This window comes from Emys orbicularis, chromosome 3, assembly GCF_028017835.1.
Source record: "Emys orbicularis isolate rEmyOrb1 chromosome 3, rEmyOrb1.hap1, whole genome shotgun sequence".
In the NCBI taxonomy this organism is placed as follows: domain Eukaryota; kingdom Metazoa; phylum Chordata; order Testudines; family Emydidae; genus Emys; species Emys orbicularis.
The window spans coordinates 213,605,489-213,617,611 of NC_088685.1; the positions used below are offsets into that span (position 1 = coordinate 213,605,489).

General features: G+C 55.7%; 1 protein-coding gene across 1 annotated transcript in view; it reads right to left on the minus strand.

Moving 5' to 3' along the window:
- Positions 1 to 12,123, minus strand: part of TTBK1 (tau tubulin kinase 1) — a 120,731-nt gene that overhangs the window by 20,684 nt on the left and 87,924 nt on the right. The window contains 1 exon segment of the mRNA XM_065401734.1: positions 2,138 to 2,161. Within this exon segment, the coding sequence (XP_065257806.1) occupies positions 2,138 to 2,161 (24 nt within the window).

Here is a 12,123-nt window from a genome sequence, read left to right on the forward strand (position 1 = left end):
ATTCCTGGTGATTCAGTCTGAAACAGCCCTCTGCTGCAGTACAATGTCAGTATTAGAATTCAGCATCTCTCTCTCAACACCCAGCTCGGTCCTGCCTGGATACGTCAGCACATTCTCTGCTGTCTGAGTAGGGCCGGCTCCAGGGTTTGGGCCGCCCCAAGCAGCCACACAAAACAAAAACAAACAAACAAACAAAGCCGCGACCGCGATCTGCGGCGGCAATTCGGCGGGAGGTCCTTCGCTCCGAGCGGGAGTGAGGGACCGTCCGCCGAATTGCCGCCAAACATCTGGATGTGCCGCCCCCTCTCCGAAGTGGCCGCCCCAAGCATCTGCTTGGTAAGCTGGTGCCTGGAGCCGGCCCTGTGTCTGAGCTCCCCAGAACTGGGCTCGGTTCCTTCTCCAGAGTCCTCTCCTCTGGGCTCACGTCCCTCTAAACCCCTACGCCTCACCAGTGCCCCTCTCCTTTCATAGACCAGCACTCACTTGCATCTTCTCTCAGAAGAACAGACCAAGGGCGCAGTTCACGAGAAGATAAATACTGCATTCACTTAACCACAGTGGGCTGTAATCCAAGCCGGTCCGTACACTGCAGCTGCACTGGGAGGTGCAATAGTCCCCAGAGAACATTGACAGATGACACCAGGGTTCTGGTGACAATGTCAATCACCCCTGACGTTCCAGAGCCCCTCAGACTCCAGGCACTGTTTCGGATGGGGTCTCCTGGGGCTCCGTGCAGCGGGTGCTGAGGTCCAAGGCCCACAAGAAACCTGATCTAATTAGTAAGAGAAAGAAAACTGGCATGCCTTGGGATATGGCTCTCCACGGGCACCAGGAGCATGTGCCAGGCAGGAGAGTCTCTAGAGAAGCAGCAAAATAAGACTTAGAATTCCTGGAAGTTACTTTCCTCTTTTCCTCACGTGACAGCTGAGAACAGCTATCCTGGGACTCAGTATGCTCACCCGTTCATTGACAAAACACACCAAAGCAAAATCAGAGCTATCACAAGAACGGACATGGCAAGGCAAGGTGGCTGTGCTGGTTCGCCTATGAAAAGCCAGAGGTGCCTGAAGCTTCAGGGATTTTTCAATACAGCGATTGACAGCTGGGCCGGTAAGGAAACCCTTACTAGCCCACTACACTTGGCAGCGTTCCCGGGGCAACGCAGGTAGGTTTGGAGCAGCTGTAGGAGGGGAGAACAGACAAACAGGCTCACTGTCACACACCAGACACAGTCACAGGGGACAGAAAGGTGCGGTCACCGTGTGAAAAACAGACTGCAACAAATGTTCTGGGATTTCAGAGCAACAGAGAAACGGTGACCGGGACTCCACAGAGAGACAAATCCTGAGGGACTAACTCAGCCAAACGTCCAGGGGGACTCTCCCTGAATCCAGGCCGAGTCAGACGGCCCCCAGATTTGGCCCAGTGTAACAGACTAATGACGACAAACCTGACCTGGATTTTACTGGAGCGTGGGCGCTCTCTGAACCTGCACTGCCTCTCCACTCCGGGCCTAACCTGAAAACGTGTTTGGCGTGTGCGCGTGTTCCGTGAGGCAGCCGTGAACTCACAACCCCGTGGCTGCACGATACCACCACGGAGCCCAGCAGAGGAGCTCTGGAGCCAGCCCACTAATACATGTTATGTTCACCGGGGCTATTCCCATCTATCTTCAGCCGGGATGCAGCCTCGCCCGGCGTGTCGGATGGCTGGAGCGGCCGGTGTTCTCAGTCTGGGTTTTCTCTCGCCTGGGTCTGGCTGAGGGGGCGTTGGAAGTTACAGTACCTTAGGCCATGTTGTCTGGGGTTCAGTATTGCATTAAGTGGTGACGCACTGCGGGGAGGTGGGCGTTATTATTGCATTACGGAGGCTGCTGCTCCTCCATACGGGCTATGTTTTATGGGTGAAGCGGGCCCACACCTGCTGGAGCTGGGACCTGGAAATGCGGAGGACAGAAGGCATGAGTCTGTGGTTTCCTGCCGTGAGGGGCATGTGCCTGCGGTGGGGCATGCGCACGGGGCTGCTCTCCGCTGACCGGCTGCGCTGTATGAAAGTGCCACCGAGCTGAGGGTAGTGCTCTGTCTCCAGGGCTGAGGAGGAGAAAACGGAGGACGCCAGTCTTCTGAGGGGGCTGTACCTCGGGAGGGAGTGCTGGGAATGCCTGTCCTCCTCCAACTGAAAAAGACCAAGAAGAGTGGAGGAAAAGGTGTCAGGTACTCGCTCCTGGTTTGTGCTGCGCATGCTGCAGACATCTTCGCTGGCGGGTGGCAAATGCTTTCGTTCTAGGCTGACCTTACCTACTGCTCTGCATTGGTAAACTGTGTCAGGCTGCCTGGAGACCCTACGGGACAACTAACACCTGCACTCAGATTGCATCAGGGGAGCGGGGCCGTCCTGCCTTCCCCAGTGACGTGGGAGTGTGACGGAGAGAGGGAGCGGAGGACTCCTGCACACCAGTCCCCTGCCCCAGCTGCCAGGCACTGGCTCCTCAAGCCACCTCCATCGCCTGCTCCTCTGCACCATTCAGCTTGGCACTGCAGCTAGGCCATTCAGACAGACACCTTGCGTACAGGTAACAGCCAGCAGCTGGGCACTGCTGGAAACTCTCTGCTAAGACCCGATACCATCACATTCCCTGACTAGCCAGGTCTGGTGGCAGGCTCCTTCCAGGGTCTCGACGGCTGGCCCCTGGGATTCGCAAATGAACCCTCCTGTGAGCAGACAGCTCAGTCCTTTCTCTTGCCTATGCCACTGAAACCACAGTGTGTTGCCTCCGCCCGTCGCCCCAACAGGCGCAGGCTTGGGGCACCGGCCCTGGGCACGGGGAGAATAAGGGGCTGCTTGGAAGGCAGTCAGTGCGGAGTGACCACTGCAGCCATTTCTCAAAGGAAGTTAAAGGGCCTGTCTAGAGTGGAGCCCAGGGAGGAGGGAGATGTAAGCCCCTTCTCTGACCCTGGGCGGGCCAGGAGCCTGGGAGCTCTAAGATAAGCTCGGGTTCGCCGTCGCTCCACCCTGCCCCAGTCCACCTCCAACAGGCCTCTTCCTGCCCCACGTGCCCCTCTGCCCCCACTCACCCATGACAAGATGTTGGTTTATGCTGGCGGGACCTCAGCGCACCACTGACTGCTAAGGAAACCGACATACTCCTTCAGGAACAGCGCCCAGCCTTCCCCATGTGCTGAGGGAAATGGAGGCTTTCCAGCCACGTTCCCTGGTTCTTTAGCTTCAGGGGACTTGGGAATGCTAACCCGCTCCTCTCCTTTCCACAGCTGTCTGCCTGAGCCCCGAGGAGCATGCTTGTCTCTCAAGTCCACTCACAGCCGTCAGGCCACCGGCGGCCAGAAGGCCCTCAAAGCAGCATCCTTCCCAGTAAAGGCTCTATCCTCTCCTCCTTCGTGCCCCTCCTGGACAGACACTTCTCGGAGGAGGACTCGGCACTCCCCAGGAGAGCTGACAGCACAGTCCGAGCAAAGGGGTGTGGGAGGGTATCGTGACTTGGTGGGGAAATTCAGCTGCATCTTGTCTATGCCAAGCCTGTCCTCCTGACGCAAACACACACGTAGACGCTGGCTGAGCTCCCCTACCTGATCACATGGCCTTCCAATATTCCCCTCCCACATCCCTTTGGTAGTTACATGGTCAGTTCTTGAGGACGGGACCTTATCTAAATGCCAAGACCGACAAATCCCAGCCAGCACATGCACTTTCTCACCCAGGAGCCAATCTCCCGTTTGGGTACCTGCTGTAAAAGTACAGATGACTGGGCATGTCCTTCATTTAGTTCAACTCACCCTAGTGCTCCGACTCCTGCTTTCTGTGCTTGGCAGACTCAGAGTCCCTTCTCTGCCAGCGATGGAGCGCGTTTAGGCTTATACGTGCTTCTCAGGAGACCATTAGACCATCCAGTCTGACCTCCTGCATAACACAAGCCAAGGACCCTCACCCAGGGACTCCTCCCTCCAGCCCATAAAAGGTGTCCGAGGTGCCCTTCTATACCCATCACACATGATGAGGTATGGCTGCCTTTTGGGGTGGGCTAGGAGTAAAGCAGTGTCTCCTTTAATTGGATGATTCGCTAATATCTGAACTCTACCGCCAAAGCACCAAGGACCCAATACGTTTATGGAATTTATGCCGGTGTTATGGATGGGAAGGCGCTCCTACCTCGTCTCGCTGATATCTGTTAGACACGGTCTCTCACTGCCTGCCACTTGGTGCTAGGGCTTGTCGTATAATTCTGTTCTGGACAGACCTGTGTGCAGTATGCCTTTCCTCAAGGGGCAGGGAGGAGGCAGAATGCAGCAGGCTATGGTATGGCTTAAAGGAATCTAGTCGGGTAACTACTACTGAACTGTAGGTCTGGATTGCCATGAGCCAGAGCGCTAGTTAATACATGTAAATGAGCTATACTTTATGTAAATTGCTGTCTTTCTTCCCTGAGCCTCCTACTGCAAAGGCCATTTGATTCCATGTATAGAGCCCAGAATCCAAAGAGCTTGTTCTCACAGGCACGATCTCTTGGAAGAGATACACCTTCTGTGTGTATGTGTTAGTGTTATATATATATATATATATATATATATATATATATATATATATATGCGCGCCCACTGGCCATCTACTGTATTTATCTACTTATAGGCACTCAGGCCTCTGAGGCTGGTTCTACACTCACAGCTTGCCACTGATTTGGGGGGAAGCTGGCACATGCCCAGACCCAGCTCTCACTCTCTCCACTCAGTGACGTTAGTCTGGCTTGGTGGCACTTACACAAGTTGGGGCAGCGTGGGTACATCCCGCTTCCCATCTACTGAACAGGATCCATGCAGCCCGTGCTCTGCACAGCACAGTCCATCTCTCACCAGTGGGGAATGGTTCCCTAGGCCCCCATGGGGTGCCCCGGGGCAGTGGGGAGGGGCGGGCATGGGTGAAGGCACCAGCCCCTCCTTCACAGCCAGTAGCAGCAGGGAACTGTGGGACCCAGAAGAAGATATTAGGGACCAGAGGGGCAGGCCGTGGGGGACAGAGCAGGGGAAGGGGGGCAGGGGCAGGGGCAGGAGAGTCTGAAGCAGCCTTCTCCATTTTGCCCCTGCATCCTATTCTCCCTTCTTCTGCTCTGGTCCCTTGGTACTGCCCGACCCCCTCCCTGCCTGCCCCCTTCTGCCCAGCCCCCTTCCAACCTGTCCCCTATGTCCCTGCCCCCTCCAGCCTGTCATCCTCGGCCAGGCTCTGGCCCCCGCCCAGACCCTCCTCACACCTGCCCCTGTCACCCTTAGCCTCTCCCCCCTCTGTTCTGGCAAGACAGCTCCCTCCTCCATACTGCCGGGGTGCCAGCAGGGGAGGTTAGACAGTCTCCCTGCTCACAGTTCTGGTGTCTGCAGCCACAGAGGCCCCCAGACACTGGGCGGAGCGATGCAGGGAAAGTCCTGCCCAGCCCCTGCACTCTCCGTGCAGGTGGACAGAATTGCTTTGGGCTGCAGCCCCACAGCAGGTACCCCCGAGTCAATCAGGCCAGGCCCCACAGAAAGCAGAAGTAGGGAAAGCAGTACTGTCCTGGTGCTGCAATTGTTCTCCCCTGGGTCTCTCACCCATGCTACTCGCAGTACCTGTCGAGAGCTCTGTCCACGGGAGAGGGCTCGGGAGCTTTGGAGCATTAGCAGGAAAGGGGATTTGCTCTGGCTAGATTCGGCATTCCTAGCTGTGCCCTGCCAGACATGGTGGATCACAGATACGGCACAAGCACCACCCAGCCTTTTCAGCGAGGCCACGCGGAGGTACCACACTGGGCAGCACTAGGCCTCAGAGTCAGGCCTGGGTGTTTTCCTTTGGTGACTCAATTTTAGCCTCCCATGAATGTTGTCCCAGAGCGGAGTCCGAGATTCCAATGAACCAACACAGGCAGCTAAAAACAAAAAAACCCACCAGCAAGTGTGTGTTCCCAGCCTGCACTACAAGGTGCTCAAACCTACACTCGACAGTACAGAACCAGTCACAGACTGGGCATGTGTCTGCACAGCAACCCGGACGGAAAGTCAGCGCCCCACACGCCTGCTTCAGACACCCCACTTCCCAGGCAGGCACCTGCTGCATGACCCAAGCGTTATCGAGAAGATGCCAAGTAGTGAGAGCATGAGGTAGAGTCAGGGGACTTTTAGGAATCACGAGGGCAAGGTGTGGAAGGGGGGTGGGGGGGCAAGGCGGCACTGCCCCTGCTCTGCGGGTAGAGCACACATCTCGTTCAGCTCTCAACCACACCCAGAACAAACTCTCCAGAAAACAAACTTGAAAAAGAAAAGCAACATAAGAACAGCCCTACTGGGTCAGACCAAAGGTCCATCTAGCCCAGTATCCTGTCTTCCGACAGTGGCCAATGCCAGGTGCCCCAGAGGGAATGAACAGAACAGGGAATCATCAAGTGATCCATCCCCTGTCGCTCATTCCCAGCTTCTGGCAAACAGAGGCTAGGGACACCATCCCTATCCATCCTGGCTAATAGCCATTGATGGACCTACCCTCCATGAACTTATCTAGTTCTTTTTTGAACCGTTATAGTCTTGGCCTTCACAACACCCTCAGGCAAGGAGTTCCACAGGTTGACTGTGCGTTGTGTGAAGAAATACTTCCTTTTGTTTGTTTTAAACTTGCTGCCTATTAATTTCATTTGGTGACCTCTAGTTCTTGTGTTAAGAGGAGTAAATAGCACTTCCTTATTTTCTTTCTCCACACCAGTCATGATTTTATAGACCTCTATCATATCTCCCCTTAGTCGTCTCTTTTCCAAGCTGAACAGTCCCTGTTTTATTAATCTCTCCTCATACAGAAGCCGTTCCATACCCCTAATAATTTCTGTTGCCATTTTCTGAACCTTTTCCAATTCCAATAGATCTTTTTTGAGATGGGACGGCCACATCTGCACGCAGCGTTCAGGGTGTGAGCATCATTATTTATGCACCAGCGCTGTTCCACCAGCATCCATAGGCAGAGGCTGCAGAGAGAGCCCCTGAGCTAACCCCAGTCTGTAATCCCCTCAACATACTCCATACTCCAGGGGTGGCCAACCTGTGGCTCTTCAGAGGTTAATATGCGGCTCCTTGCATAGGCGCCGACTCCGGGGCTGGAGCTACAGGCGCCAACTTTCCAATGGGCCGGGGGGTGCTCGCTGCTCAACCCCTGGCTCTGCCCCAGGCCCCGGCCCCACTCCACTCCTTCCCCCAAGGCCCCCACCCCCTTCCCCTGAGTCTGCCATGCCCTTGCTCCTCCTCCCTCCCGCCCCCAAGCCTCCTGCACACCACCCAACAGCTGATCGCGGCGGGCGGGAGGCGCAGGGATGGAGGGTTAGGTGCTGATCGGCCGTGCTGCTGGTGGGTGGGAGACACTGGGGACTGGGGGGGGGAGCTGATGGGGGGCTGCTGATGTATTACTGTGTCTCTTTGGCAATGCACATTGGTAAATTCTGGCTCCTTCTCAGGCTCAGGTTGGCCACCCCTGCCTTACTCCAACACCCATATACCTACACATAGAGCTGGGTGGTAGCACTGGGTATAGTACAGGAACTCTGCTAGGGAATTGGCTGATAACTTCCTGCCAGTGGCGGATGAAGATAAACGTGTCCATGCCAGTCCTCTCCAGACTACCAGCTGTCTTCAGCGCCACTGCACCACTGCTCGCAGCCCCTAGCAAAGCACCAGAAGGTTCTGTCTTGTCCCCGCTCTGGTTAACATGCAGATGGGGTTGTCAAGAAGGTTAACGTCAGGTCTTCCGTATGCTGGTGGCACACAGTCCTAGCTGATGCCTGACCCTGCTGGTGGAATAACTCAGTGCCCAAAGGAGCCCAGGCTAACCAGGACAGTTGTAATGCCCAGAGAAGGGGAGAGGTAAGCGGAAGTGGCCAAAGTTCTCTCAGCACCCCTGGTGGATGGATTGCGCCTGCCCTTCAGTACTTTCAGTGTCACCCCGTTTCGAGATCTCCACGTGGCTTCTCAGTGGTGTCGAATGAGGGAGCAGCCTGCCTTTTCTGGAAGCGTGGCCCTTTATCCGCCTCTTAGTCCCAGCAAGTTTTGATTCCTGCTATTGCAGCTAATGCAGAATGTGGTGTCCAGGCTCTGCGGAGGCGACTCCTGGGCAGCCCACAGTTTGCCTGGATACCAGATGATTTCTTGGTGACGTTTAAGGTGCTGGTTGTGATCAATAAAGCCCTAAATGACGGAGGTCCTGGCTACCTGACATCCCCTTCCCTACGTGATGCCACGGTGGTTATGGTCAGCACAGCCTGGGAGAGAACAGCCCCCCGTGATCACTCAGCAATGATCTCGCAGTGGAAAGGGAGAGACGCAGGGTGCTCTGGGGGAGGGTTCCTTAGCGGTGGTTTGGCAGAGCCCAGATTTGGGGAGCTGTAGGGCAAACTGTTAGTTGTCTGTTCTCCCAGGCTGTCTCTGGGGATTGGGGTCAGAGAGCAGATGGGAGCTTACTCTGGTGCGGAGGAGACCCGTAGAGAGCAATGGTGGAGCACTGTCAGTGTTTGTTAATTCTGTGGCATCCAGAGAGCTGGGGCTGGCTGTGAGCACTGGGGTTCCCCGTGCACTTGGGCAGGGGCCCCCCTGCTTTCCAAGCTGTGACTCTGGTGGGTTTAAAGCATGTAAGTGCCAGGAGACTCACACATCCGTGTCTAGAAACGGGAATTCGCTCCCAGACCCCAACGCAAAGCAGCAACCCACCACGTTAGTACCTTTGCTAGCCACCAAGGAAGCCCCGGAAAATCACCTCTGTGCCACGGCCCCTTTGTGCCAGCCCAAGCAGTGTGCCAAAGTCCACGAGTCCCCTCCCTCTCAGGGAACAGCCCTGCTGCGGGAGGTCCACTGTGGGAGTGGAGCGCTGGCTCTGCACCTCCCTTAGGAGCCGGAAGCCCTTTGGATAGGCGCCCCCAGAGGCAGGAAGGGGGCCCAGGCAGGACATTCCTGTGCCCTGGCTGCTCTGAGCTGCTGCAATCGCTCAAAGGCACAAGCTCGGGCAGCCCTCAGGGCTCTATAGAAACTCCATGTGGCCTGCACTGTGGGCTGAGCTGGGCCCAGCAGCCCTGGGGGGTGAGGCATGAGCCCCCCGCCCCCCCGCGCCAGCCACACATCTGCTCCTCGGCACTGTTCACCAGGCATGCTGTTAAAAACTTGCGTTTTCTACATTGTTCAGCCCTGGCTTACCGTTCTCAAGGATGCACCCGGTATGACCTCCCCAGCCCGACAGCCCCGGGCAAACTCAAACAGCTGCGGGACGAGCAAAGGAACAGGACAGTTGGAGCAGAGGCTCTGCAGGAAAAGTCTTTATCAGACCTACTGAGGCAGACAAGCACAGAGCGGCCCTGTCAGAAGCAGTGGACGCTCGTTCTGAATGGGGGGCAGAGGGACAGGAGGGGGAGGAGGCGCCGCAGGGGCCGCTCCAGCCCTGGGGGGGCCTGCTCTTGCCTCTGCCCCGTGGCCGCAGTTTCCAGTGAAGACTATCTGGCCAGCTCAGCGCGGTGCAAGTGCATAGAAAGAATGTAAATCTCTTGGGGTCTGGGCAGAGACAGCAGGCGGAGTGGCTGGCTGACTAGGTATGTTGAATGCGTTGACCAACATCTGAAAATAGCTCACCAAGGAAAATCCCCCCCAGAAGCAGGTCAGAGGAAAGCCGGGGAATGCGCAGAGTCCTGCTCACAAGAGAAGCCCCTACCCAAATCCCTTCCTGCTTGCACGGCATTGCCCACCAGTTCCTTTGTTCCTCTCTTTTCTCAGCATGCTCATTAGAGGTCTGGAGACACATTTCACAAGAGTTGGGTGCACCCCACGGTCCTGACAAAGCTCCAAATAGGGTAATTATATTCTCCCATCCTCACTTCCCCCTGCAGTTCTAGCTGCCCACGGTATCCCTTCACTTCCTGTCCTAAACCAATGCCTGCTGTTTCCTGGTATGTTAAACAGCTTTCCCGTTTCACTGCCCTGGCTGTGGCTGCATTTCAGCAGTGTCATGATTCGTGGGTGTGTGCAGTCTGTCTATATAGATATGTATGGACCATATGGGGAGCCAGCAAGGGCTCCGGTATTTAGGATGCCTAGCACGCACTGGGAACGCCTGGGAGCTGTCACAACTACTGCAGCGGCAGGAGTGGGAGGGAGAGACCCACCCGTACTATGTTCCCTTGCATCTGACCACACTGGACTTGGCCCGTGGCCCCAGCAGCCCATGTCCCACTCTGAGAGCACCCCAAGGGGCAGGAAGTCCCCCAATCCCAGGGGCAGAGGGAAGAGAGGGAAGTCCAGACCTCACTCTGGTGCCACCATGCGGGGCAAGAGTCTCTCACCGCTGCACTGGGATCCACTTGACTACGCTCCAGACACACCACGGGGCACCAGAGACCCATCTTCCTCCTGGGAAAGCAGCTGTCTCATGCTGCTAGCCCTGTAGCTCCACTGACAGCAGGCTGTGCTGAGGCCTCAAGGCCTGGGGCTCAAACCCTGCCCTGTTACAGTTGCACACAATGGGGTTTATTTTTACCATTTACAGGTAACCCAGGACATTCCAGAAAAAGGGGATGTCAAAAGAAGGATAGCCAGGCTGCAGGGCCAAGCACTTGAAACTCACGACATGCCAGATATAGAGCTGCCCCCTTGTGTGCACGCACCAGGAGACGGCCTTTAATTACATGAGCACGCACTATTTCTTCCCCAGGACCATGCCTCACTCAGTGCACAGCAAGGGGCAAAATTAAGGTTGCACAAACCACCATAAACCTGGCACTTCCCACCTGTCAAGTGCTTGACTGCGGCCACCTCTAGGGTGAAGGTTGGCTCCTATTAACCGTGCACACAACACTGCGCTGTGCGTTCATGGCTCTGCTGTCCCTTGGTTCTCCTCTCACCTCTTTGACGGTACATCCAGCATCCCTTGAGTAGGTCCTGTCTCTGCTCCCGCTAGGCTTTGTCCTTGGTCCCCTGATCGTCTAGCTGCACATCTTACTCTGGAGCGGCCTCATCTGCTTGCATGGATTCAGCCATGGTACCATATTGGTGCTGAGGACTCAGCCATGGGTTTGCCTCTGCCCAGCCCTGTGCCCATCTCTCTGACAACACCTGAGTAGCCCACGGCCAGGCTACACTCAACACGGCTAAAACAGGGCTCCCTATCCTCCACAACCTGCTCCCCACTTCTGCCATCACCACCACGCTCCTCGCCATCTCGCAGGGCCAGGAACTTGAGAGCATTTTCAGCTCCTCCCTCCCACCCTAGCTGTTACTAGCTTTGCTGTTTCTCCCTCCAGGACCCTTCCCTTCCATCCCAGCAGCTCAGACATGTCCCTGCCCTGGGCATATCCCACTGTGATTACTGCAGCTTCCTCTCCCACCCGATTCCCTCATCCCTCTCCTCTTTGAATCCTTCCCATGACTCCCCCTTGCCTTGAGCATCAAGCTCAGCGGCTCATCCTCTCCGTCTAGGCGATGCACACCTCTGCCTGCACCTCCTGTCACATCCTACCTTGTACTCTTTGTGCTGTCAATGATTTTATCCCCCTTCTTCCTTCCCTACCCATGGCTTTGTGCCTCCTTCCATCATGCTCCTGTGCACAGACCAAACTCCCAGTCCTAGTGCACCAGGCCTCTTGCTCTTTCAAACCTGTCCTAACGAATCAATTCTGCCATGAGACCAGAGACATAGGTCAGGAAAAATCCCTCTCCAACTCAGTGACATGTGTCTGGGGAAGATGAAGATGAAGAAGAATAGCTAACAGCGCCATGGGCTATGCAGAGTGTCTTCTCCTCTCTGTGTCAGTTCCTCAGACAGAGACTGTTTTTATCTGCTTCATGTACAGCGCCTGGCACGCTGGCAAGAATGAGGAACATGCTCCAAGAAATGGCAAAGTGTGCAAAGGTTTTCAGAGGGGACTGGTAGCCAAAATCCCGGAGCACACATGCATTTGTGTTTCTATCCTGGGCAGCAACTGGAAGGTTGTAGTCACTGTCCGTGAATTTAACTTGCTGCTTTGAGACATTTTTACTTTTGGACTCTGTTATGTGGGTTTGGATAAAGGCTCCTTCCTGCTTCAGTAACAGAAAGCCAGGCACGCGCGCACACACACACACACACACATGCACACAC